The 26342-nt window shown below is 45.6% G+C and overlaps 1 protein-coding gene across 3 annotated transcripts in view; it reads left to right on the top strand.

The window, feature by feature from the left end:
• Window positions 1-26342, top strand: part of LOC146802009 (gap junction beta-2 protein-like) — a 399391-nt gene that overhangs the window by 365096 nt on the left and 7953 nt on the right. Inside the window, exon 1 of one of the 3 annotated variants that reach the window (XM_085621557.1) lies at window positions 16286-16378. The exons of the other annotated variants lie outside the window; for them this stretch is intronic. Within the exon in view, the coding sequence (XP_085477683.1) occupies window positions 16346-16378 (33 nt within the window). The 5' untranslated portion in view covers window positions 16286-16345. Of the gene's footprint in view, window positions 1-16285; window positions 16379-26342 lie in introns of those variants that run through there. 3 annotated transcript variants of the gene reach the window in all.

Raw genomic sequence — 26342 nt, forward strand, 5'->3', positions numbered from 1 at the left:
CACGGGGAGATTAAGCGATTTGCCCAGAATCACAAGATGTTGAGCGTCCATGGCAAGACTCAAATCCGGTTCCCCAGATTTGAAATCAACGACCCTAGCTGTTAGGCCACAACCTCTCTTGCTTGGTAATTCATTCTTTTTAAATGTACTGAATTAGTACACTTCAAACTAATTAATTTAAATACAATGCATCATATTGTTAAATGCGGCAATCGGTGTGCCTCTCGGGTTCCAGCCTACTTGTGGCTATGTTCCACACTAAGGAGAATTATTCAAGTATAGACATGGGCCCCTTAATCTGCACAGCATTAAGCCTCTTGTGGCACGTCATTGTTTGTTTCTGGGGGAGGAGAGGGTCTGAAGTAACATAACATTGAACTCCTTTACATTAATTTATAGAGTGAAAACAGGAGTTAAATATAGTCATGAGGCCGACGGCGTTTCGATCTCAAGCATTTGAGATGATCTTCAAGACAGGCGTGTGAGTTCAATGTTATGGTTTTTTAAGAGAGCATGATTTTACTTCGCTTTCACTCTCCAAAGCACCTTTTTCACTTACCTGTGAGCACCGGTTCATATACATATATTATTTAAAAAAAAAAAAGACGAGGCTAAAAAATCTCTTCATATACTGCAATGAATAAATTAGTACTATACACTAAACTGTCTGGATGTTGTTTTACTTTAGAAAGTGTTGCCTTTTCATTACATTGCATATTATAGAGTCCAGATAAAAAACACACAGAACCTATTTCCATTTGTTTTTTCTTTTATGGAAAAGGAACATATACATTAACTCTGTCTCGTTTTGAACCACTGATCACAAAACATAAAGACCTTCAAAGCCAGGCTGACCGGATTCCTGAAAGCCTATCAGGCAGCTCTGCTTCTCTGCTTTGACTGAAAGGGATGTTTTTGACATTTGGGACAGGGATACATAACAGAGCGCATGTTATGTAAGGCTCGCCCATTACTCATCTGGTACTGCATAGCAGTTTAAAGCAGGGGCAGATGATTTTGGGGGCCATACTTAAAATAAAATTATAGATAGCTAAAAATTGAATTACGGGGATGTTTTTCACCTCTGGGCTCTGAGGGACATCATAGACAACTTGAGCTTCGTTCTCGTTGTCTATTTGACATCACTCAGAACCCCTCAGTGAAAAATATCCCCGTAACTCACTGTCACCCATCTACAATTCTACATATTTTTTTACAGTGAATACCTCCATCATCCAAACCATATGGCTGGTTAAATGAATGGTGGTACACAAGCAATGCTATTACACTAGATTGTATTCTACTTTTTATACTTTCTCTGTCATTGCTGCTGGTTACTATTTAAAAGCAACATTATCTTGGGGCGGGGGAGGGGGCGGGCATTTCCAGTTAGGTATTGACTAGGGTGGAGCTGGAGGGTCCTTAAAATTTGAGTTGAAATTTACAAAATTGTTTGCTAGATGGTTTGTTTTTCATGGGACTAATTCCGCAGAAGGGGACAAGAAGCACAGCTGTTTTTTTTGTTGGGGATAAGGCTGTATGTATGTATATATTCTGAAAAGTCCAAAGGTTAAAGTAACGTTATAGTTAGGTGAATATGTAAATAACAACATTAATGTTTGAACAAAACAAAAGCACAGAAATTCACCAGTTATAGTTATCAGAGCTAACTATAATGTGTGCCCCCGCCATGCACTGTTTATGACCTCACATAATACATCACTCAATACATGTTCTATGACATCATTTATGACATCATCCAGTGAGTGTGAGTGTTTTGCAAACATTTCTGACACTGAAAGAAATAGAATGAGCTACTGAATAAGTTAAATTGCTATTCTTTCTGTACAACTGAGTGTTAGTATGTCTAACATAAAATGGTTGTACTATTTATGAGTAAAGTAGCCTTTAATCTGACACATGTCCATTGCTGAAGTATGTGCGTGGTATCTGAGATTTCATGAGTGATGTCACTGACCATGTCATGAGTGCTGTAATTTGTGAGGTCATAAGCAGTGCATTGCGGGGGGTTATAAGTTATAGTTAGCTCAGGTAACTATAACTACTGAATCTCTATGGTTTTGTGGTTGAAATATTTGAACCTAATTATAACGTCCCTGTAACCTTTGGGTTTTTTCTGTGAATATATATATACTGCACATTGGCGGTCGCCACCTTGTAGTTTACGTAAGTCAGAGTTTCCATAGGAAGAGAGTCTTTCTTAGCTGCTTCCTGGAACGTTTTGGGGTTATCTGTCAAGCAGGGGCTGTGAAAAAGGAACAGTCCATAAAGGCTTTTTCTTGATTAAATTTCCAACAGGAATTTTAGACAACAACACACAGAAAACACTCTTTACTGGTATTTGGTGTAAATCTGTTAATCTATTTTCAAAACAGGTTACAAAATAGAGATATCTGGACAGTTGAGATAGCGGAATTCCCGACCGCAAAAGAGCATAAAGAATGGCCATGCTGGCATTTTTGTTCTTGTTGTCCTTCAGTAGACCACTGGACCTAACAGTCCCACTGTACCAAGAATGTGTGTTATTGAAAAATGTTGCGACCACCATTACAGGACACAAGAACTCATTCCCCATGTCTTGAAGTTGTTTTTAAAAAAACATATAAGGGGCAAGGTACAGTTACCCGGACCCCCTGAGGCACACCCATAGCCCTAAATTTAAGAAAACAATGTTGGGGTGTGCCTGTCCAGTGGCACTTTCCGGCACTATCCCGCAATAGTCCTGTGTGACCCAGCATGGCCCCCATATGTTCAGTCCCTTTGGCTGTTTTCAGAAGGGGGTTAGATGTAGTCCTGTCCACAGGCCAGACCCTGGGGCCAACCCCACAGCTATGTATGGCCTAAGGCCATGTGGCCCTGGGGCTTGGACGCAGACGTATGGTTATAAGATCTTACTTAACACAAACCACAGAAATGCACTGAAAAAAACAAAGGTTAAAGTGGAGTTAAAGGTAAGTGAGGTAGTAACATTTTAACTTGTGTACAAAAAAAGTTCACATTCACTAAAACAATCCAAAGGTTAAAATGGAGTTAGATGTAGGTCTTCTAATAATAAAGAACCTAATGTTTACAGAGCAAGAAAATACTGAAATTCACCAGTTATTCATAACTGACCTAAGAATAACTTGCATCACTATGATGCACTGTTTGTGACTTCACATATTACATCACTGATGACATCTGACATTTATCGCAATGCAAGTTATACTTAGGTCAGTTATGTATAACTGTTGTATTTCAGTGGTTTTCCTTCTGTTTTTAAATGTTAGTGTTTTTATTATTGGGAAGCTTACGTATAACTCCACTTTAACCTTTAAGCCATGCACTGCTTATTTTCATCTAACTATAACATCATGTTAACCTTTTTTTTCAACAAATTTCTCAGGTATGTAATGTAGATATAATAACCATACCTAACTATAATGTCAATCTAACCTTTGTTTTTTTCAGTGACCATTTATAGATAGATATATTGTCCCTTTTTCCTACTCCCCTCCTTCCCATTTGGCTCTATCCAGATAGAATGCCAATATATTTGCAAAGTCTATCTGGTAGTTGTCAGTATTTGTGAGGATTTCAATCAGACCCCTGTTATTTAATGCACTCTTTCTAGAGATTCAATTTCACTGAGCTTACCAAGATAGCTTTTCTGATCCCCTTGCGTTCTTGCAGTGCATAGAGAAAGGATGATACCTACTTCCTCCAACAGCAGTGTCAATCTGTCAATGTATTCCTTAGCTTTCCACTATAGATTCAACACAGAGTTCTAATGAACAACTAGAATGTTAATATTCTACAAGCGAGGCACACCTGAACATACTGTTGCTGGACTAGGAGCACTAGAATTGAAATATTTTTTTTTTTATAACCTTTATTCGTGCATATTAAAAGAACAAATACGGGCCTACAACCTTCAGGCCGGCCACGATACGGTTAAGCACTGATACAAACATTACGGCCCCTGTGCTTCAACGGTCAAGGTTAGCAACGATTTATGAAACATACACTAGAGAGATCCTTGACCCCAGGGAAAGGAGAAGTGAAGGTTAATTTTAAAGTTTTCAAAATAATTTTATCAGGGAAATAGTCAGTGAAGAATAAGAACCAAGGAGATTCGAGTCCGCACGATATCTTCACCACACGGGAGAGCAGCAGCATCATTAAAACAGCAGTGGAAGTAAAATCTCAGGCAGTGAGGCAATGCAGTTATATAACAGGATAGTCACATGAGCAATTACGCACCCCTCCAGTGCCGCCCCCACTCAGTCAACCCCACACCCGGACCCCGAATCGAAACAAGTATAGCGCAGAAACATAAAGAGAAAAAAAGGCCCATAGAATTAATTAGAAACAGTAAATTACCCCCCCACCCTACACCAATGCGGAGGCTACGGCCTTCCCCCCCCCCCAGCATAGTGCCTGTCGCCCAATAAACCCGAAATATAGACAAGAAGGAGAGTAAGAATAAAGTAAAGAAAGATAAGAAAACAATACACCTATGATAAAGGGGGTGAGAAAAGAACAGAACTATTCTAATCTAAACTCCCAAAAAGAAGAAAGTGAGGAGGAGCCTACGTATCATCAGAGCGCCCTAAACCATCGGCCATCTTTGGCTTCCACACACTGAGAACCCACTACCCCAAAAACGGTCGTGTGAAAATGAATTGTCACAACAATTTAAATGAAGGAAGACAAATCGCGATGAATGCGCACAAAGTACACATACAGTTCCAGTCCCAGTCCAGCCCCTCCGTGAAACCATGGCGATATTAATCAGTCTAGCCCTGGCCCGATCGCGGGCTTGAGATTAAGCCAGCCCCTACATGAAGGCCCCGCATCCCGTGCAGACAAAGACAATATGGCCGTTTGGGAGAAGATGGTGAAGTAGAATCCCAAAATGGCCACCGACCATCTGTAGAGGTCCCTTTGTGCACCACATAAAGTCCAGCCATGGCCTGTAGAGTACAGGAGTTCCACAGAAAAGAAGCAGTAGGCCACCGTGAACGAGTCCTCGAGGATGTTAGATGTTGCTCAGCTGGATACTCTTGCAGACGCGGTGAGGCAGGTAACAATGAAGCAGGCAGCAATGAACGGGGAAACAAAGTATCCGCTGTTAAGCTGGAGAGCAATTGATCCTGGGTGCCGGGAAAGCCAGATGCAGGCACCAGTGTAGCACGATCACACACAGCCGTTGCGTCCCCGCAAGAGGACAAAAGCACTGGCAGACCCACGCCGTGTTGATGACAGACGGAGCGCTCACGGCCCGCAGCCGACAGCATGGAGTCAAACTGCTCACTCAGCGCCTGAAAGCGAGCACACATTTGTAGACGAAAGTCCCGCAGGACGGCCAGTACGGAGCCGCATGTCAGCGGAAGCTGCACCCCCACATCGGCAGCAATCCGGGACGGCACTGTGGAGCTGGTGTCTGGTGGAGGGAGGGCGAAGCGGGCAGCGGGCAAGACCGGAGTATCACCCCCCGGCCGCGAGCAGGCAAACAACGCCATGTTTTACCGCCGGACGGTACAATGGCCAGGGGGGGGGGTCGTAGCAAGGAGTCAGTTCCCCTCAGGTCTGCGCCGCAACTGGGAAAGCCAACAGTCGCCTCCCTTCCCTCGGGTTCTCTTTGCAGCCGACTAGGCAATAGAAGAAGGGGGTCGGCAGCCTCCCACAGCGCGGTCCACAGATCGGGGCAGGAGACCCGCCTCACCGGGGCTTACCTTACAGCCCCAGCCCTTCAGGCGCAGGGTGCAGGAGGTGTCTGGCCGTCCCTCCCCAGGCTCATCTGGCGACAGTCCGTGGTGTTAGGTGAGGTCGGGACCGCGGGGATCGGATTTGCGCTAGCGGGTCCGGGGACTGCGGAGCTTCCAGGGGGCCGGCAAAGGCCACAATGGAGCAGGGGTCCAGGGCGGAGAACAAAAGCACCAAGAACTCTGGCATCCGTGCGGGTTGAGACTTCGGGGAAGCGGCGGCGTGGACAGCGCGTCGTCGCACACGTTTCACCTCGAGAATCGGCAAGGATAGGAATCAGGATAATAGTCCGGGGCCAAGGGCCGACGGAGCCGGGCGCTCAAGCGTCTGCTCCGGTCGCCATCTTGGCTCCTCCCCTAGAATTGAAATATTGTCTCTGAAATAATTTGTTATGAAAGAGACTGCAGCACATGAACAAAATGAGGGGTTTCATTTTGTAATTAAAATTGTGGTTGTGCTGTAGAACAGTAAAACTGAATTATTTTTGGTAAATTCTCAAATATCTTTCTCATCCGTATCAGAAAAAAGTCTGACATTCTGGGTGCACATTCAATAGCAACAGGAATCTGTTAGCTGATTTTCCACTGTACTAATTATTGCCTAAAATGATCATTTACTGTATTCATAACAAAACGGATGCCAAGTTGCTGCGTAGGAGCTGTTGAATTTGAAGTATTTCTTATGGGGAAGGCCCACATAAATGAACCTTGAGACCATTTGAAGCAGATATGAAAAGAGCTGTTTAAAAATGTGAAGGGAAGTACATAATTTTAGTCATTTATGGCATGCTATATTTTTAGGGGGAAAATTGTTGTCCAGAGCTATCCCTATCTAAGTCCAGCAACCCATTCCATACATTTTGTATCATACTTTTATGTGCTTTCTTCCATTATACCTTCTTAAATTCAAAATAGTAACAATTTAGCAGATATTGAGGAATTTTTAGCCTTCCATTTAAATATTTGGCTTAGACATTTTAGTGGTGCTGGGAGCTATTTGTAGACATAAATCTTATTTAAATAAATATATTTGCGTTCCAATGGATAATGACAGCCTTCGATTAAACTACTGTTTTCACAGTTAATTTTGCTTCAATTAATTCTCATTGCGAATTAAAATATAAGGAAAAATTAAAACACATTAAAAAATATATATTTATTGTCTGTAAAATAAGTTGCAAAGTATACCTTATAAAGAACTGTATTAAAAAAAGAATTCATTAAAATGTATTTTAAAATAAGTAACATTGCAAACCAGACAGAACAATGAAGCTGCTATTTAAAAAAATGGTCAAAACTGTCATGGACTGTGCAAGAATTGGAACACTTTAAATACATAATGCAAACAAATGGAAAATAATGTTTTCAAAAGATTGTAGAAGCAATGATAAGCAAATCTTGTACATTTTCGGGCTTCTCCACAGAAGCATGTTTCCTAGTGGAGGCACATTCTATGAGTAGGGTTAAGATTCGAGTTCTTTACCACACCTCTGTGATTTTCACGAGCAGCTGTTCTGGGAAGAATGCGTCGATATTTTGGTTGATGCTGAAACAAGGCTTTCTCAGGTACTAGCAATGTGTCTCCTGAGTAGATGATTTGGCTTTCGTTACCTAAACCTGGGCTGACGAGATGTCAGTCCCCGGGATGACAATTGTGGTTCCCTATGGATATACCATTTTCAGGCTGGACAGACCTCACAAAAAGGGTGGTGGAATTGTGTTTATTTATCGGAACTCCTTCTCTGCCATCTTTTCACCAGCTTCCTCATCGAAGTATGTAGCCCTCATGTGCAATTTTGAACTAACCAAAACGCAGTCCTTCAACTGAGTCCTTTGATACTGTCCGCCGGGATCAAGGATCCCTTTCTTTCATGTATTTGAATCACTTTTGGAATCTTCTCTGACCAAGTCAGACTTTACGTTATTAGGTGACTTCAATTTCCATCTAGAGAATCAAACAGAGCCTGATACAGACCTTTTGGTCGACATTCTGTCCTGTTTAAGTTTCACTCAGTTAGTAGGTGGTCCTATGCACCAGGTGGGACATACACTTGATGGAATATTCACTAACAATCCTTACTTCTCTACCCCATTACACTTCCCATAATCTGGGCAGACCACATGGCAGAATCTTGGGATATCAAACTTTCAGATACATTTCCGGTCGCCATGACCACTGGAAAATCTTTTGTCTCTCATGCCTGGCATAGGGTTCAAGCCTAGGAGCTGAGCGCTCCTCTTGCTGGTTCTTAGCCAGGAGAAATAAGGGGACATTGATCCTATGTCGGCAAGTCTTTCAGTCTGGCTGAAAGCTGCAGTTAATGAATTAGCCCCTGAGATCATCAAAATATCTAGGAGAAGCAAGCCCTTAGCACCATGGTTTATTCACACTTTGAGGGCTGCTAAACAAGGGTGCCGCAGACAGGAACGAAATTGGAGGAAAGCCTATGACTCGAAAGAAAAAGAAAAGCAAAATATTGCACAGTACAAAAAACTTGTATTGATTGAAAAATCGGCCCTTTTACTAAACAAATTAAATCTACCACAAATTCCTCTAAGGCACTGTTTGAAACTATCACTAACTTTTCTACGCCAGCCACCAGGAAATCAGCAGGCAGTAGTCAGGCTTTCTGCAATGAGTTAGCGAATTTGTTTAAACAGAAAGTGGAAGTCATCTTTAGTAGATTTTCCTCCAGTGTTTGTAATGACCAGAACAGTATCGCGATCAGGCCAGTGGACCCTGGTAGGATCTCCTTTAGTGAATTTGCTCTACTGACTAAAGATCAAGTCAAGTTGTCCATTCCTAGTATAAAATCTGGATCTTTCCATGCCTGCCTAAGATTATTCACCTGGTACCTGACTCAGTGACCCCTTTCTTGGTCAAAATCTTAAATGCCATGTTTAGTTCGGGAGTGTTTCCTAAACAGTGGGGAAATGCTTCAGTTCTTCCACTGCTGAAGAGACCCAACTTAAATGTGTTGGACCCGAATAGTTATCGGCCCATTTCCAGGCTCGTCTTCCCAGCCAAATTGGTAGAAAAGGCAATGAACTTGCAGCTAGCCATGTTCTTGGAAAATATTCACTTGCTGGATGATACACAGTTTGGCTTCTGAAGTGGTCACAGCACAGAGTTGGCGCTTTTTTTGTTCACTGGGGAAATTATGGCTTCAGTGGATAAGGGCGGCAATGCTGCCCTTATCCTGCTTGACCTGTCTGCCGCATTTGAAACGATCAATCATGACCTTCTGATTGACCAGTTACACAGCCTAGAGATTGAGAGTGCAGCTCTGGCCTTGCTATGTTCTTTTCTTACATAGCGCAGTCAATCTGTTTCCTGTGAGGATTATACATCTAAGCTCTTTTGGTTACCATGCGGGGTCTCACACGGATCCTCGCTGAGCCCGACTTTGTTTAACTTGAATGTTACACCTCTGGCAACCCTGATGAAGTCCTTTGGGTTGTCATTAGTTTCCTATGCTGCTGACATCTAGATTGTGGTTTCGCTTTCTAAAAGGAGCCCAGATATGAATAACACCTTTCAGAATTGTATGAGCACAGTCAGCCAATGGATGTAAAAACACTGTCCAAAATTAAACTATTCTAAGACAGAGGTCATCTTATTTGGCAACAACATCTTTTTCTGGACCCCTTCTTGGTGGCCAGATGGGTGCGGCTCTCTTCTGACACTAGCTAAGAAGGTCAAAAACCTTGGTGTCTCGATCGATGATACATTAACATTTAAAGAGCAAGTAAACAGAGCCATCTCAACATCCTTTAACACCCTATGCGTTATTAAAATATTTTTTAAAAAATCTCAATTTTTGCAATTTGACTTGTTAAAGACAGTTGTTACTGCATTAGTCCTGTACAGAGAAGAATATTGTAATGTCTTTTACCAAAATCTTCAGAAAAAGTCACTGAACAAACTACAAATTCATCAAAACCAGGCAGCCTGGATGCTGATTAAGCTCCCTAGATTCCATTTGGCCACACAAGCCATTAGTAGGCTACATTGCCATCCTGTAAAGAATTGAATAGTTTTCAAGGGCCTTTGTATTGCTATCAAAGCTCTCCATGGACTCGGTTCAACATATTTGAAGGAAAGGTTTAGATGGTACCAGCCTGGCCTAGGATGCTTGATTCCGGTCCAGGGAAGACATGGCTTGGCAGTTTGGGCTGGACTGTTCCCATGAGGCACAGGGTCAAGACTGATTTGCATATGGCCATGTCTGAACTGGGGTGGCGTGGTGAGCAAAATAACGATGGATTTAGGCCCAGATCTCTGTACTGGGGTGAATGTATGACATTGTTCTGCATTCTGTCCATCAACTGTTGTTTTTGCATTTGTCACTCCGAGTGGGACGGGTATGCTCAGACGTGAGTCCTGTGCTCTCCATGCCACTGGAATCAAGCTATCCTAGCTGAAGCGGGGTGAAACCCCGAAACCGGTCCTAGGATGCTTGATTCAGGTCCAGGGAAGACATGGCTTGGCAGTTCGGACTGGACTGTTCCCATGAGGCACAGGGTCAAGACTGATTTGCATATGGCCATGTCTGAACTGGGGTGGTGTGGTGAGCAAAATAACGATGGATTTAGGCCCAGATCGCTGTACTGGGGTGACTGTATGACATTGTTCTGCATTCTGTCGGTCAACTGTTGTTTATGCATTTTTCCCCCCGAGTGGGACGGGTATGCTCAGACGTGAGTCCCGTGCTCTCCATGCCACTGGAACCAAGCTATCCTGGCTGAAGAGGGGGGGTGAAACCTCAAAAACGGTCCTAGGATGCTTGATTCCGGTCCAGGGAAGACATGGCTTGGCAGTTTGGGCTGGACTGTTCCCATGAGGCACAGGGTCAAGACTGATTTGCATATGGCCATGTCTGAACTGGGGTGGCGTGGTGGGCAAAATAACGATGGATTTAGGCCCAGATCTATGTACTAGGGTGAATGTATGACATTGTTCTGCATTCTGTCCATCAACTGTTGTTTTTGCACCAGCCTGGCAGGCCTCTTTGCTCTAGCTCTGCAAGAAACCTGGTAGTCCCCCCCCCCCCCCAGCAAACTGTCCTGGGGAGGCGGGAGCATCGTCATTTGCACGGCTCATAATTGGAACTGTCTCCCTTAGGATTTGAAAGCAGCCACCTCTCTTTCAAGTTTAAGGACATCTCTGAAAACTTGGCTGTTTAGTCCTAACTTGTTTTATTTTGGTGGTCTAGTTCCTGGTCACTGGTAAGCGCGGAGGAGCCCTCGGGCATAAGTTGCTTTCTACACAAATTTAAAATCAAATCAAAATCAAATGTTGATGAGGAATGTGCCAATCAAAATGCCACATTTTGGAACTGGACATCTGTCTGATTTACAATTGAATCAGAATCGCAGCCGAATAAAGAGAATTCTGATTTGCAATTGGCCGGAGGCATGATATGGTCTATAGTTACACAGTATGCATACGACAAGTCAATACACATGAAATTCATTTCAACTCCCTTTACAATCAGCACTAGTGATTGTGCACCTGCTGTCAGCCTCTCTAGAGAGGCCAAGAATTGTATGGGGTGTGTGTATGGTTTTCCCCTAGACAAGTGTCCCATTTAAGTACACAGCAGAGTGACAGTGACACTGCATCACGGGTAATGTCGGATTGCCACTGCCCATGCACTGCCTGTTGCAGGGGCTCGTGTGCTTTCATTGGTCGCTGTTTCTAGAGATGTAGGTGCACATGCATCAACATTGTGAAAAGCGATTCCTTAATAGCAAAAAATAAGGAATCGGTATTAAGGAATCGCATTTCAGAATGCATCAACAGATTCGGTAAAAATGAGCGAATCCTTAAAATTCGCTAATATTTACCGAATCCACATTAGCGAGTAGAGCAAACACCGATTAGCAAAAAGCGAATTCGGTTTTTGCGAAATCGGTAATAGCGATTTCGGTAATACCGAAATCGGTATTAGCTAAATCGGTAATTGCGAAATCGCAAAAAACGGGTGGCTCTGGGAACGGGCTTATGACATCACTACCAGGAAGTACAGCTGCCCCACCCTCATTCACTCGCCAGAGGAGCTCACAGGAGGAGGAACAGGACACAGCCTGAGGCTACAGAATCCTCACTAACAAGACAAGACTTCCACCCTACCCTCACCAGGATGGACAAGGATGCATCAGGCAGCGCTGAAACAGCCAGGAAGAGGAAGCGAAAGTTCTCAGACCGGGAACTGGAGCACCTTATCGAGGGGGTGAGCAGCAAACATGATAGGATATTCGGAAAGCTGTCTCTCAAGGTGCCAGAGGCAGAAAAACGACGCATATGGCTGCGCATCAGGGAGAGGGTCGATGCCGTGGGAGTTACGCCCCGCAGCATAGACGAACTAAAGAAGAGGTGGTACAACCTCAGGAAGAGGGCCAAGGAGAGGATCGCAGAAAGGGTCAGGGAGGCAACTGGCACAGGAGGGGGCCATCCACTGTGCCTGCAAACACTGCCCTGGAGGAGCTAGTGGAGAGGACCATCGAGCCAGAGGCGGTCGTGGGAGTCACGCAGATGGACACCTCCGGCGCAGCCACAACTGAACAAGGTAAGATGCATGCCTGCGCCCATACTCTGCATATCGTATACCCATTCCCATCCCCACCAGCTCGATCACAGTGTGCAGGCAGAAGTGCACCACACATCTTCCCTCATATCAGTAGTGCATCATGGGAGTCGTAGTCATGTCATCCCGGTGTGCAAGTATAGTCATAAAAGCAAAAATATTTCCCAACAGCAGTAGAAGCCAAACATAGACTCAAATATTGTAATGAATAGAAGGACATGTATGAAAATTTACAAACTGATGTCGTAATAATCCCACTAACCATGCACTGTTTCACACACAGATGCATCTCCTGGCGATTCAGATGACAGCGGCCGCCTCGTCATCTCGGAGACACCAGCTGATTCTGATGGCGACACTCCGCAGGAGGGTCAATCCCCACCTCCACCAGCAACCATACCACCACCACCACCACCTGCTGCGCTAACTGCAACCAAACCGCGAAGACGCAGGGCACAAGTCCCCTCCATGCAGGTGATGGATGCATGCCCGAGTCCTGCAACACCATCTCCCCAAAGTCCAACTGTTGTCACACCGCCAGCACCACCACCAGCACGTGGCCGAGTCACGCAGCGGCGCAGGTCCCTGCGCAGTACTTCGGATGTAGCCAACCAGGCAAGCTCCCCTTATGGTGGCATCGAGGCACAGATGCTGCATGTCCAGGGCCTGCAGGGGAGACACATGGCGACCATTAGCATACACATGTCGCGCCTTGCAAAGCAAATGTGTACCCTGACAGAGGCAGTGCGGGACATGACCACTGTAGTGGCAGAGGGGAACGGAAAACTGAGTGAGGACCTCCAGGAACTCACCCGTGCCATCAGAGCATGGCATCACAGTGAGCGACGGAGGCACAGACAGAACTTGCTCCGTTCCACTGCATCAACCAAGGCCATCACTAGGCTGTGCAACAGCACTGCTGTATTGTCCCGACGCTCCGTGTCACTGCAGGTGGACCTCGGCCATTATTGTGGTGACGTCGCAAAGGCCCTAGGCCAGGTGACCACTGCAGTGGAACACTTGCAGAGCGGAACTTTCAGTGGCAGCACCTTGGGAGGGGAGGACGGCAGTGAGGCTGCCTCAAGTGTCAGCAGCATATCCGTGGTGGAGACCAGTATCAGGAGGCGCAGTTCGCGCTGCTCCACAGCCACAGGGACAGGCCGTGGTGCGGTGGAGGAGACAGGTGATAGGAGGCTGGGCGTTCGTGGCAAGCGCCACTAGACATACAGTACGCCATCCCTGACCATGGTGGGGTAACCATGGTCAGCTCCAATTGTACAATTGCACACCCGTGACTACAACGGGCATGTTTAGTTCCTCATTGTGTGTGCGAGCTCTAAATCGCATTATTGTGTGCCCGCACATACATCAGTGCTCCTGTGCATTAAACAGTAGCACCACAAATGATTTCGTCATGGATCATTCTTACCTGGATCAGAAATGATGTTGCGTGATGTATGTCCGCCTCCTTTGGCCCTCAGCTGTGTTAGGAACGTGTGCCTGTCGGTGTTGTGCGGGTGGTTGGTCATCCCGGTAGTCGTCATTCCTGTCCACCTCTATGGGTATCCCCCTTCTGGTTGCGATGTGGTGCAGCATGGCACATACTGCTACAATCCTGCAGCAGGTGTCTGGTTTGTATTGCAAGGCACCACCAGTCTTATGTAAGATTCTGAAGCGACTCTTCAGAATCCCAAAGGTCCTCTCAATCACATTTCTGGTGCTTATGTGGGCCGCGTTGTAGCTTTGCTCCTGTGGTGTTGCTGGATTGATGTAGGGGGTGCGGATATATTCACGCAGGGCGTATTCACTGTCACCTACAAGATGGAACCAAAGGCTTAGCAACAGTTATGAATATACATGTGTGATGCTCATGTTTTGAAGAGGTATGTATACGTACCAAGCAGAAGTCCCTCTCCAAATTCTCCATTGAGTAGGCGCCTGTGGATGCCACTGTGTCTGAATATGTAGGAGTCGTGTGTGCTCCCTGGAAATTGGGCCACTAGGTCCGTGATGATGTGCTTGGCATCGCACACGACCTGCACATTGATGGAGTGGTAGGACTTCCAGTTGCGGAAAATGTACTCATTGGCTGAGGGTGGACAGATGGGGACATGCGTGCAGTCGATGCATCCTATGACATGGGGGAATTGGGCCACCTGGTAGAATGCCTGTTTGGTGTGGTCCAACTGCTGTGGGGTTGTGGGGAAGCTGATGTGAGTATGTATCATTGTCAGCATGGCATCAATGAATTTCTTGAAGAAGCGTGAAAGTGCGCTTTGGGATACGCTTCCCGCAATGGCGATGACCCCCTGAAAACTTCCAGAGGCCAGTAGATGCAGGCTGCATAGGACCTGGACGTGCGCAGGAATTGCATTGGTCCGACGTGTCTGGTACTGCAGTAGTGGTTCAAGGTCTGCAATTAGGCGCATGATCATGGCACGATTGAGACGATACTTGTCGTAAACCTCATCTTCATTTTGTCCTAGCAATGTGATGCGCACTCTGAAGACTCTCTCCTGGACCCTTCTCCTGCGCTGTCCTGCTGCATTAATTCGCATCCTCCTTGCAAGCACGTAGAGGGCTGCCATTTTGTGCAAGGGAACAGGGTCTCCTGGCCCTATTTGAATGGCTTACTGATTGGTAGCATCTGTGGCACATGTAGTATTGTTTTTGTAAATTTTTTTTTTAAATAAACTTTACCTCTAGGTTCTGTTTCCCCTTAATCTGCTCATGCTAAATTGCGATTTTTGGGATTTTCGGTTTTGCGATTGTTGATGCATTCATTAGCGATTAGTCATTTGCGATTGCCACTTGCCGGGCGCTATTAGTGATTTCGGTATTTGCGATTTTTGTGTTTTGCGATTCGTTATTTTGACGGGGCTTCTTTTAGCGATTCTTTATTTTAGCGGGGAATTATTTTGCGATTCTTTATTTTTTACCGATTTGTGTTGATGCATTGGGATTCGTCTTTTGCCACTCGCTAACGGATGATTTTAGCGATTCGGTATTTTTCAACTTCATTTTTGGTTGATGCATGTGCCAGTTACAGAGGCAATGTAAACCAGGCGTGTATTATTTAACCTTGGAGCCGGTAATGCCTGTGAAAGCGGAAAGTTACACCCATCAAGCATGTATGTTTCATATTATTCTTGGTTGTTTTAACACCTTCTTTGGTATTTTCCTGTGGTCTTTGATGATACACCTTTAAATGCTTTATTTGTAAAATGACCCTTGAGTGAGTGTGCCCGAGCGGATGGAAACGTGCCTTCACGTGTGAGAGCATCCAGGCACATGCCTTATGTCATGCTGCCCTCATGCGAGTCACCGTACACACACCTGAGTCACTGCACACACGCACGAGTCACCCTGCCTCAGTGGCTTCTGAGCTGTTTATTTTCATAAAATGCTCCGTTCCTCGTCTTGACACTTCAGACCTGGAGTAGAGCGTCTGCTCTACGCTCTTCTTCGTTGTGACTTCTGCTGCTCCCGGTTTTTAGCCGAAAGCCTTTGAAGCGTTTTTCCGCGGTAGCTTATTGGAAACAGTCCACGGACATCAGTTCATTCTGAACGAGAGGCTGAACTGGTTTCACTACAAAACAATCTTTCATAGATCATTGGATATTTACTTATATTGCCACAACTTGCACATGTGGAGCACGCTTCAAGGACCCTCGCTGAGACATTAAGGTGTTCAAGCACCAGCATCTACATCGAGGCGCTACAGCGCTCAAGCGCAATCAGCTGGGAGTTACCTCAATATTACCTCAGAGCCGCTGACAAGGCCCGGCTGCTGGATATTACCCTGTAAGTGTGGGCTAAGGTCTGGTTCATTTCTGCGCCCTTGAGGATTTTACAGGAACACCCACCACTGCCACTTGGTGCCCAGGTGGGAGCCCTGAGGGGAAAATGCGGATCTCAGTGAGACTGTGAGAGCAGCAGTGAGCAGGGAGAGCGCCCTCTTCCGCCCGCCAGTGGCCATCTGATGAAATGAACAAGAAGGCTCGCGCACCCATGGAAGAGGTAAGACCGGGTGAGGAGGCCAGGTCTTTTCCATTGATGGTGGAGGTGTTGGGTCGCCAGCAGTTGGGAGGGGACTGGCAGCACTTCCGTGTTTGGGATGTAGTGTCTGGTGTGACTGCTGTGTGAGGGAGGAGTGAACTCTGAGTCCAAGGGCCAGTTACTGGGGTTATGGAGGGCAAAGAGGGGTAAACTCTTCGCTGAAGGAGCAGCACTCTGTTAAAGCGGGGGTCTGCTGAGGCAGAGAGGGCCATGGATTGGAGGGGTTTGAAAGTAAGAGGCCCTGACTTGCGGGGTTCTTGTCAGCAGTGGTGGCCTGAGGGCGAGCGGTAGAGATCCTGTTCCACAATGTAGAGGGAATGATTCCCATATTATTTAATTGCTATTTCCATGGGCTTGAGCTGCCACAACTGTGTCATGTCCGCATTGGAGACATTTCCGAACAAAGGGTGATCACAACTTACAACCAGTGTCTAATCACAGGGCACCGCGTGGCTGCATCTGTAGCCACAACCAGTCTTCCAGCCCCACCAGCAATCCAGACTCCTGATGTCAACCCCCCAGATCTGCTAAGCCAATACAATCGATTCCTCAAAAGATCCCTCCGTACCAGGGCTTAACCCTCGTGAAGGCCTTCCTTGCACTGTGCACCCAACATAGACGTCAGTTCTCACACGAAAGTCCTCTGAAAGCCTCAATTTCGGTGCATGCTGTTGTTATCGTCAGAGTAATTTTGGGTGAACCATTTATTCTGTTATTATTTTCAAAGCAACATATGGAATGCATTCGAAAGTAGGGACTGGTCCCCTAGCTCTTCCTCTGTAAGGGCGATCCCACCTAGAAAAAGTCACGGGTAACACATGTATTAATGAGCAATTCAAAACGCTACATCACACACGTGTTGGTTTCATTTATATGAGCGTAATGTATTCAATTTAAATGTAAATTATGCACTTGAACATCCAAATGGATTGTAGAGTCGAGCATTGCCAGAGAAGGGTTAGACGAGTGGTCAGGGACACACGTTACACATTAGAGCACAGAGAATGTCCATTTGCGGTTATTCAGACATTCATTTACTACCTTTATTGAGCACCAGACTTAACCCCAAATGAACGGGTGTCAGTGGATAGGATGGCGCAGCAAAGTTCACAAATATGTGTAGGTTTTTCTGGAGATATGTCCGAATCCGAGGCCTATTTAGATAATCACAGGCAGAAAAAGCCATCTGGCTCTGCAGATGTACCTCCTCTCACGGGCCGATTACTGACTTTTTCCAATTTTCAAACTGCTTCCAGGGTACGTCTGCAAACCTGTGCTAGTTATAGCTTTCCAAGTTTTGAGAGTTTCATTTGTAGAAATATACACACATATATTTTCAGTTGAAGAAAAAGCCCGTGCCAGGGAACTTGTAGGATATTTTCCGTTCTTCCATGGAGAAAAAAAACCTTCACACCTTCCCCCCCCCCCCCCCCACACAATTAAGAGCACTGAAAACCTGTTGTGTGCTCAACACACGTGCTTACCATCTTTGTTAAAAACATCCAAATAAGAACTAGCTGGTGGGGAACCTAAAACCTGGAAGAAGCAACAGTAATAGTGAACGCAACAGAAAGGCTGGAGAGAGCCAGGAAGTGTTGCATGTTACATAATACATGTGCCATGTCTCGTCCGGATTAAAGTGAGTCTATGATGCGAAGGTTAACAAGGGGTGGATACTTCCATGTTATGGTGGCTGGTCAGTCATTACATCAGTTGGTAAAAATGTAAGCAAGTGACTGCATGATACATCTGGAAATAGCGGCTGGTACCTGATTACCGATTCCATTGGACATGTTATGTCACCACCAGAGAACATCAAAACGTCACTGAGTGAGCTGTGTGATGACACAAACACTACTCACAGACAAAAGATGCCAATTGGTTTAAAAGGTGGATTCCACAATGATGACATCAATATCATTGGGGCCACTTCCTCAATACCCAGTTATATGTGCTAACTGAAACTCCATTGATATGACATAGGGGGGAAAGGGCTCCAAGATGCAACAAAGATACAAGATGCAGGGCGGTGGCCCCCAAGAGCTTAGAATCAAAAGCTTTTTATGTATATGTGCGTGTGTGTGCACGTGTGTACTCACATACATGTGCATGTGTGTGTGTGTGTGTGTGCACTAGAAAGGGAAAAAAGAACCCTGGGTAGTTCACGTTTTAGGTGAAGAGCTGTTCCTTTATATGGAACATTCTACATTACTGGCACTTCGAATCTGCTCACCTCAAAGGCCTGTTTTTCTAGAAGAGTTTTTAAGCATAGTGTTCTGCCAGTGCCATCCACACTGAGCTAGAAAAGTGTCAAAGACATTTGACAATTTTGCTTTTTTGTAGCAAGTCTTTAAGCATTGTATTAGGTAGTGCCATCAGCGCCAGGATGATAAATGACAATAGCTTTTTACCATTACAAGCACAGTATCACAGCCTTGGATTGGTAAAATACCTTTCAAGGCAACTTTAAATCAATAAAGGCAGCCCTTGACACATTTGTTTTACTCTTACTAGAACTAGTCAGAGAGGCATAGCTTTGTTCAGACTCAAGATAGCACCCAATTTAAATTAAAGCAATACTCTTTCTGGCTTTGAGTTCCACATACATTATGCTAAAAGGGAAGCAGGGAACCCTGGGTCATTCCCAAGTTTTATGAGGAGAGAGCTCTTTTGTATAGAACACATTAGCACCAACACGCCAAACCGGCTCGCTACATTTGTCTGTTTTTTCAGCAGCGTATTTAAGAATATGAATAGTACAAATCCATCTACCCCGAGCTAGGAAAGTGGCAAAGCTGTTTGCCATTTTTGCAGCGAATTCTTTAAGCACTGGACCAATGAGTGCCATCTATGCCAAGCTAAACAAGCATTTGCAATGCAATACGTCTCGCATTTATAGGAGTTTGAGCTATTGGCATTGTAAATGACAATGCTTTTTATTTAAGTTTGGTTTTTTTAAAACATAAATAAAAGGCACTGTCATTTATAATGCCAATAGCTCAAACTGGTATAACTGCGAGACCTATCGCATTGCAAATGCTTGTTTAACTAGGTTATTGTAACACCCGCTTTTTACAGGGCCAAAAAGCCACGGAACCGTATAACATGGCTGTGTTATCACTCTATTGTTATATATGTCTAATTTAAGGCGATAGATGCTTTATTTAGGTAAATGTTAGTATAATCTAAACATTGCATGTATCCACTTATGAAAGCTAATCACGTGTAGTAAAGACCATGTGTCACTGTGCATCACTTTACAAAAATAAAAAATACAATATTCCATCTGCAAGTGAAAAGCCGACACATTTTCCTTTAGATGTATTTTTCGATAGCAGGCAAACTGTGTTTTCTTTTTGAAGTCTTTTACCGCAGACTAAGAAAAGCATCTTACATTCCCTAATATAAATAGTGTCTGGTAATTCCCTCATAAACAGGGCTGTAAAATATTTCAGAAAGGAAAGAATAAAAAAACGTATTTTTGTTCTTCGAGAACTCAAACCAGAGACCTGCCTTATCAGAGCGGAGAGAGTTATATGGTACTAGCCCTAATCCAGAGATAACAGACAAGTGGGGGAGGGTGGGGGGGGGGAGCGGGGCTTCGGTTTAAGCAAAGAGACACGGAGGTGCAGAGACGGCTGCACGGGAAGGCCTGCCCCTAGAGCGTGCTGGTGCCGGTGAGGCCTTCAAGCCTCAGTATGGGCCCCTGGGGCCCACACCTGAGCACACCATTCATGCCTTCTGCACGAGTTGGGCCCCGAAGAAGGTTTGGTTGCGTTATAAGGGGCTTCTGCGGAAATATTGTACTGTAACTGGATTTATATAGCGCTTATTGCCTCTGACGAGGCGCTGAAGCGCTTTGAGGCGTGTAACTCCGATTACTACTGCAATATAGAATTTATAAAGCGCTTCGTGCCACTAATACGACTACGAAGAGCGCCACTGGCCTGGTAGGCATGAAGAGCCACCCTCCCCCGTGTAATGCCAGCTGCTGCAACAGGGGGAGGGACAGACTCTGAGGAGAGGGAGCAGAGGAGGAAAGAGCAACAGAGAACCTGCCAAGTAGGTGCGGACTTTAAAGTGAAAGTAATCATTTCTCGGGCGCTTTGATGTTCGCAGTGGCCGCGCGGCTCACTGAGAACATCAAAGCGCCCGCGAAATGTACACGCAGGCTGCCAACTGGTGCGCGCGCCTGGCGCACATGCACTGTAGTTGGGGGCCTGAAAAGCACTCGTTTGCACTTCCAAATCCCCGTTTTCTATAGCTCTCGCCAGTGCAGCGCTAAAGCGCTGGCTCAGGCGAGACCTAAAAACGACTAAAGCCTTTTATCATTCCACACCCACTTTTACAGCTTTGGCTTAGTAAAATACTTTCCAAGCCAACCTGGAACAAATAAATTCAGCCTCTAACACAAGTTTTTCTCTTATTTTTTTAGAAACTGTGAAATTGAAATTGTGATTTTAAACTGTGAAATTGAAATTGTGATTTTCCTGTATTTCCGCAAAGCCCACTCACCCGCACTATAAAACATAACGCTCAAGCACTCGCCTTTTGCGAGATTCACTCACCTTAGAGACACCGGTGGACGCCATTGCTGTTAGCGTTCTAGTAGCCTGCACTATATAAATGCAGGACACGCAAGCGCGCAGCGCGCGCGCGCAGCGGGCGCGCCGGCGGCGCGCCGGAGGCGCGCCAGAGGCAAGCCCGTCTGCGCCCGTCCGCGCTCGGTCGCGCCTTGCGCCAGAAACGCTGCTCAAAATTGCACCGACAGACTATGCTACTCCAGAGATACCCTTCTTGAACTAGGGAACAGGTCACGGGAGGGACAGCGACAGGCATTATCTTGTGGCTTAATCAACAGCAGGTCACTTATTAAACATCATCAAGACATCTATAACCTGCTGGAAGATTTAGACCTTGACTTGCTGTTCGTTACTGAGACTTGGATTCATGTTGACTCCTCAGTAGAACTCGGGCTAGCTTGCCCCACTGGATATAAGATCATCCAAAAACCTCGTATATCAGGGAGAGGAGGAGGGGTAGGACTAATCTTTAAGGAACAGTGGGATTGTGCTATGCTACCGATTGAAGCCATACCAGGCTATGAAATTATGGGCTTCTTTATACAGGAGGCTAAGGGGAGAGTGCTATCGGGTATGGTTTGCTACAGACCTCCGGGTGTGGACGCTAATCATCAGGCACTGTTGGATACTATTGTCGCCTTGGCTTCCACACACTCCAGAATGCTGCTCTTGGGAGACTTCAATCTCTGGGAAACAGGGAGCTCTGGAAATCATCTACAAGCCCTGATTTACACCGGTGAGAACTGTGGCCTCCATCAGTTGGTCCAACAACCTACACATGTGGGAGGCCACATACTCGATCTAGTCTTCGCCAAACCCTCTGAAACCGAAGTAATTAGTATTACTCCACTAACCTGGACTGACCACTATTTAATACAGTTCAGGATTAGCATACAAGAGGATAAACGGGTTGTGGACAAACAAGCACGTTTTAGGTGGGGAAGGGATTGGGCTAAACTCTCCAGGAGAGGAGCATCCTCCTTATTCCCACATTCCAACCTGTTCGACCCAAAGGCTACACCGGAAGAAAACTATACTAGTTATAGTACTTCCATCAACTCAGTACTAGAAGGCCACATATCTAAAAAAAAACTGAGAATGCGTTGTACTCCTTCGGCCCCCTGGTTCAGTGAGGAGCTAAAAGCGTTACGTCTTGTACGCAGACAGACGGAAAGAAGCTGGCGCAAACAGTACCGGGAAGCAGACAGAACAGCCTTAAAAATCATACAACTCCAATACAAGGCAGCCATTAGGGAAGCTAAGGCGAAATTCTATGCCAACTCCATTCTGCAGGCACCCAATGGAACTAGGGCACTCTTCAACATCGTTAGAGACCTTAGTAACCCGGGCTGTATGGCCAGTACTATCCAGCCATCACAAAACTTGTGCAACAAAATTGCTACTTTTTTTGTTGAGAAGGTCAACAATATCGTGGGTGGGTTCGATCAGAATGTTATAGAGCCCTCCACGATTAGCGTAGACATCGGAAGAGAAACTACTCTGAGCCATTTCATCCCCCCTACGGAGGACTCTTTTCATGAGATAGCGCAGGAGATTTCCTCAGGATCACCCTTGGACCCCCTTCCGCACAAGATCTGGAAGGAGCTCGGACCCGCCCTATTTTCAGATCTGTGGCAAATTTGCTGCCAATCTTTGAGTGAAGGCACGGTGCCAAGCAGGTGGAAACAGGCAATGGTCACCCCATTACTGAAAAAACCTTCTCTTGATCCCTCTGTGCCGGCTAATTTCCGCCCAATTTCCCTGTTGCCATTTCCAATTAAGATCTTGGAAAAATTAGTCAGCAAATCCCTGTCCAATTTTTTTGAAGAACATCTGATCTTGGACAGGGACCAGTTTGGCTTCCGGCCTGGGCATGGGACGGAAACTGCATTGATTACCGTTCTGGACAAACTTCGAATGCGTGCCGACAGTGGATGTTCCTCTGGGTTGGTATTGTTGGACATGTCGGCAGCATTCGACACGGTTAATCACTCAGTGTTGCTGGCAAGGTTAGAATATATGGGGGTGACAGGTCACGCCTTGGAATGGCTACGGTCTTATTTGACGGATCGTCAACAGGCAGTGACATTAACACCTTTTGTTTCCTCCTGGACCCCGGTCCGCCATGGAGTACCCCAGGGCTCAGCTATCAGCCCTATACTCTTTAACGCCTATCTGAGACCCCTGATCCCTCTAATAAAATCCTACAGGATCGAGGTGGTTAACTATGCTGACGACATCCAGCTGATGTTCTCCCTGGAGGGAGAACATGCAGTGCCCATGAATACCTTCCAGGCCTGCATGCAAAAAGTCTCAGAATGGCTGAGAGCCAATTCATTGCAGCTGAATGCCGGGAAAACGGAGGTACTACACTGCTGCGAAGCGAGACTGCCTAAACATCTCTCGGGTGAGTTCCGACTTTTGCCGGAAGACGCCCCGATACTGCCAGTAAAAACAGTCCGTAACCTGGGGGTTATGATGGATGAAGATCTCCAGCTGCAATCCCAGGCGAACAAGACCATAGGCACCTGTATTGCCCTACTCAGAGCTTTGCGCCAAATCCTCCCGCTCCTCCCTATTGAGACCAGATCTCTGGTGGTTCAGAGCGTGATCCTAAGTAGGCTCGATTACTGTAATTCACTGTTCTTGGGTGCCTCTCGGTACACTGTACAGGGACTGCAAAGAATACAGTCCGCCGCAGCCAAACTGGCCTTGGGAAGACAACGTGACTCCTCAACAACACTGGCATTGAGGGACCTTCACTGGCTCCCGATCAATAAAAGGATCGAGTTTAAATCATTGGTCATGGTGTATAGAGCCCTCCATAAAATTGGTCCTCCTCCGCTGTGCGATAGATTCTCATGGTATGAACCAAAGAGACTTCTTCGGTCCACCAGCCAAAGTCTGGCAGTGGTTACCAGAGTTAAACGCACTAAGACGGGAGGCAGGGCCTTCAGTACGGCGGCAGCCCGCCTCTGGAATCAAATCCCCCAAGATCTACGCCAAGCTACATCATTGCTGAGCTTTAGGAAGAATCTTAAAACATGGCTCTTTGGCAGAGATTAGAGTGTAACATTCTTGGCACAACGGCAAACGTTCCTACTGTCTCAGGTTTTCTTCTATAGTCTCTTAGCGCCAGGATGCCCGTAGGGCGACAGAAAGCGCTTTAGAAGAACGTTATACAATACAATACAATACAATACAATTAAAGCTCATCAGAGAGGCATAGCTTTGTCCAGACTCAAAGGAGCACCCAGTATAAGTCAAAATAATGCCCTTTCAGGTGTAGAATACCCTAACAAGTATTCTAAAAAGAAATCAGGGATCCCTGGATAGTTCCCACGTTTTAGGTGGAGTGCAGTTCCTTTTTATGGAACACTCTACAACACTGACACTCCAAATTTGGTCACCTTAAATGTTTATTTTTTCAGCAAATTTCTGTAAGCATAGTATCATCCCATAATGATGCGAATCCCATAATGATGCCACCTGGCCGCAATAGGTTCCAGAGGTATTTCTGGTTGAGTGGCTCACAAATGGTTGCTCCAAGCAGCCAGGGCGGTTGAAGGTATACATGTATCCTCCACCGAAAAGTGATCTTAGTCCACTTTGGTGACTAATAGGACAGCAGACAAATGAACTCACTGCAGTATTCCTTTCCTGCATTCCAATTCCATGAAGTCCTGGGTGGGCTTTTTTACTGTGCATGATGCTAGACAACAACAGGAAGAGTGGCTGCAGCAGGAACATTGGTATCACAGTATCACAATCCATCAGCAAAAGACAGGAGAACATCAAGGCAACAACTGTGGATGCTAGAGAGACAAGCATTCTATGTTGTCATTCAGTCCTTGTATGTCAGTGCATGACGTACATAGCCTGTGTTGTTCCTTTACAACCTGTACATCAGTAACTTTATAGTGAAGCGTCAGAATTGCGCAATTAGTTAATTACTGCCCACCTCCTGTCATCTTCACTCTGTCTTTTCTCTACACATTGAGCACTCATTTTTCATTGTCCGATGATGTGTGTCTGCACCTAATGTTGGGCAGTGTACATTGATGCATAACTTAATGTTCCTGTTTGTTTTTTTTAAAACCAAATTTGTATTAGTTTTTGCATACTTAGACAGATGTGTTTCCGGTACAAACGCATATAAGTAGCAATACCATAGCAACCCCTCCCCAAATAATAGGAGGGACTGAGCATACTGAGACAGGAATATTACACAGCTGGAGGCATTGGTTCAAACATTTGCTGAGGTGTATAATACATTAAAACAACTTTAACTGCCTGGTAATAACAGACATGAAAATGCTGTTTGTGAGATAGTAAGATCATTGGCCTGTCTAGGGAGATCCTAACATAGTTTTCATCCGAACTAATAGTGTGGCGACGCGACGATAGGCATGCATTACATAATTACCAGTATCATCTTTTATAGGCAATAAAGCTAATAAAGACAGGGGGTGGGCAGGTTGGGGGCGCATTTATAATGCATGAGTTCAGCAGCTGTCAAGTGTTGCCAGAAGGTTAGGGCTCGTCTAAAAGCGCCTGGACCTCGTTTAAGAGAGCGTCCCACTCCTGTGCTATTGGGACCCTGCATAGGCCTCGGGATTCTTCCCGTTGAAGAGCCACCGATTCAGCCTTGCCCCGCTTGAGTGTAGCTGTGCACCACTGAGTAAGCCCTGGTAGTCTACTAGCCTTCCAATGCATTGCAATGGTATTACGGACCATCAATAAAGCCAAGTCAAGAAAGCGGCTGATGGCACTTCCTGATTTTTTGTGCTTGAATATTACCAGGATACTGTTTGTCATGGAAAAGAATCCCTCCCTCCCCATGATATTCATCAGTATGTCTGTGATTTCCTTCCATAACGTCATAACTACTGGGCAACGCCGAAACATGTAGGCTATATCAGCGTTACGATTGCCACATCTAACTCAGTTCGAGGTTGTAGCAATTATCTTGTGTAAATGCGTTGGTGTGAGGTATGTCCTATGAAGTATGCTCAGATGAATATATTAGAGTTTTGCATTGCGGGAGATTTTGCGTGGGCGCACTAGAGCCCTTTCCCATTCCTTCTGCGTTAGGGAATGTCCAATGTTGCATTCCCATGCATGTCGGGTGGAGTGCAGTGGGGCTTGAGGTGTGTAGGCTAGGGCTTGTGTGAAACATGTAATTCATCTACACCCACTTCCCATGATGTGGAATGCGTGCACAAGGGATGTGAGTCTGGTTCAGTGTCCGTGATGTGCCAGCGACATTGTATTTCAGCTGTTAGTGTGCTATATGCCTGAAAGTGGCTCATCGGTAAGTTGTGAGTCACCTGCAGTTGCGC

This window comes from Triturus cristatus, chromosome 8, assembly GCF_964204655.1.
Source record: "Triturus cristatus chromosome 8, aTriCri1.1, whole genome shotgun sequence".
Classification (NCBI taxonomy): domain Eukaryota; kingdom Metazoa; phylum Chordata; class Amphibia; order Caudata; family Salamandridae; genus Triturus; species Triturus cristatus.